Source organism: Aegilops tauschii, chromosome 5 (assembly GCF_002575655.3).
Source record: "Aegilops tauschii subsp. strangulata cultivar AL8/78 chromosome 5, Aet v6.0, whole genome shotgun sequence".
Classification (NCBI taxonomy): Eukaryota; Viridiplantae; Streptophyta; class Magnoliopsida; order Poales; family Poaceae; genus Aegilops; species Aegilops tauschii.
In genome coordinates this window covers 24,530,020-24,532,228 of record NC_053039.3, presented here as the reverse complement: position 1 = coordinate 24,532,228, position 2,209 = coordinate 24,530,020, and the positions used below count along the sequence as shown (strand labels likewise).

The window sequence follows — 2,209 nt, the reverse complement described above, 5'->3', positions numbered from 1 at the left end:
ATCCAGCAGCGGTTGACGGAGACGAGGTAGAGGAAGAACTTGACGGAAAGAGGGGGCCCCAGATTTCCAGATGAGACGCCAATGCTCGGAAGACGTAGAGCCGGTGAATAAGGCGTTGTAGCAAGAGGAAGCGGAGTAGGTTCCGTTCTCTGTCCAGCACCAAGAGATGGTGTCGGGCTCCTCGGAAAAGACGATGGCCTGCAGACGGCACCAGAGGTCAAAATACTCAAGAGCAGCAGCCGGACTGAGGTGGCCGTGGATGTCGCTGATCCACATGCGATCGTGCAAGCCCGAGGCGACAGTGCGCGAGCGACGGCGCCGGCTCGGGACAAGGGCTGTAAGGCTTGGGGCGAGCTCAGCGATAAAGCAACCCTGAAGCCAGTTGTCAGTCCAGAAGCGGCAAGTAGAACCATTGCCGAGAGACCAAGTCGTCGAAGCGCGAAAGAACCGCAGGGCCTCAGGGTCCGAAGGCGGCTGAAGATGTGACCAAGGCCGAGAGCTGTCAGAGGCATGCAGCCAAAGCCAGCGCACCCGAAGAGAAATGCCAGTGCGGTGTAGATCACGGATTCCGAGCCCACCAAGGTCGATCGGACGGCAAACTCGTGCCCAGCTAACAAGACAGGAGCCAGAGCAGGCATCCTTGCGTCCATGCCATAGAAAATCGCGGATGATCCGGTTGGCTTTCTTGAGAATGAGGGGGACAGCGACATGGCCAGCAAGATATGGACTGGCATGGCCGTGAGGACTTGTCTCACCAAGGCAAGCCGTTCACCACGCGAACGGAGGGCGGCTTTCCAGGTGGCCAGTTTGCGTAGCAGCTTGTCGATGAGAGGTAGCAAGTGAGAGACGGGCACCTTGTCTTTGAGCTTTATCGTCGTGCGAGAGGGAGAGCGATAAGTAATACGGATCAAAGGGAGTACTAGTAATTCTTTACCTTACATTTATCCAACATTTTATTAAAATGTGCGTCTCGCTCGATTGTCGCACACTTACATTTCTTATGTGTGTGTGTATATATATATCATGCCTGGATGCATCTCGTACCCGTCATGCATGGTAATGTCCATCATCATGGGCAGAAGACGACGCGGAAGCTCCTGTTGCCACCGCCGCAAGATTTGGTCCTGACGTCGTTGGGCTGATGGTACGCATCGTAGCAGCCGGCGTCCCGGCACCGGAGCGCCACGCCGGTGCTGCAGGAGAAGTCCATGGGGACGTTATACCCGTCGATCACTGAGATGTCGTAGTAGTCCTGCGAGCCGAGGCTGAACTCGGCGAGCGTCGCCGGCGGGCGGCCGGACAAGCCACAGTATAGAGCGCCAGCGCAGTCGCCGGTGGCGCAGCTCCCTCTGTCGCCGTTGAAGTTGCAGCCCGTGCGGCCCCAGATCCTGGCGGCGCTGGTGCCGCCAGGGACCTCGAGGTTCCAGGTGTCGCCACTGTTGAGCCGTCTGCCGCCACCCACCGGGATGGCCGCCGGCCAAACCGGGTAGGAGCAGCGGTTAGTGATGGAGAAGGTCGTCGCGCCGGCCCCTGCGGTGAAGGCCGCGGCCAGGAGGAGGATGAGCGCCCACGGGGAGGCCGCCATACTTCTGTTTGATGTACCACTACTTAGCTCGTGTCGCTGCTTTCTTGGACCAGCTATTACGTGCCTATTTATAGATGACCGGGGTGAAGAGAAGCAAGAGAGAAAAGTGAACATTTTCCTTTGGAAATTTACCGCCACGCCGAGAGCGACGCTATCTTTGAGCTTTATCGCCGTGCGAGAATGGTTGGAAAAAGTTTGCAACTGTTTCTACGTAGTGATTTCGGGCTGGAAAAAGTGAGTGCATTTGACAGGGATGTCCGAATGAGTCTAGTAGTACATGCTTGTCCATGTATCTTTTTTTAAATGTTTCTCCATGTATCCATGTATTGTATTGTCTGCTTTAGTGAGCACCAAAGATATTATACGTACAATATGGTGGGTTTGGTTTGAGTCCACTAGCCAAGCTTATGCCACTAAACATATGGCAGCTCACGAATGTCTGATGTTCACTACTGAATGGACTAATTAAAGTGCGCTTAGATAGGTGTACTACATGCATACAAAAATTCCAGTGTCGTGTTGCATCCACCCAAATTTCTTCTCCACTGTGACACTTTTTGCCACAAATCTATTGGCCAATATGCACTCACCGTTTGGAATGCGTGTGGTGGCGTTAGTTTTCTT

General features: G+C 54.5%; 1 protein-coding gene across 1 annotated transcript; it reads right to left on the bottom strand.

Annotated features, from left to right (window-relative positions):
- Window positions 1–844: 844 nt before the first annotated feature.
- Window positions 845–1,637, bottom strand: LOC109744335 (thaumatin-like pathogenesis-related protein 3). The gene has a single exon (XM_020303446.4). The coding sequence runs from the start codon at window positions 1,583–1,585 to the stop codon at window positions 1,070–1,072; it is 516 nt and encodes a 171-aa protein (XP_020159035.1). The 5' UTR covers window positions 1,586–1,637; the 3' UTR covers window positions 845–1,069.
- Between the last annotated feature and the right edge of the window lie 572 nt (window positions 1,638–2,209).

Coding starts and splice junctions, on each gene's coding strand:
- LOC109744335 (XM_020303446.4), bottom strand. CDS start 1,585: ATGGCGGCCTCCCCGTGGGCGCTCATCCTCCTCCTGGCCGCGGCCTTC.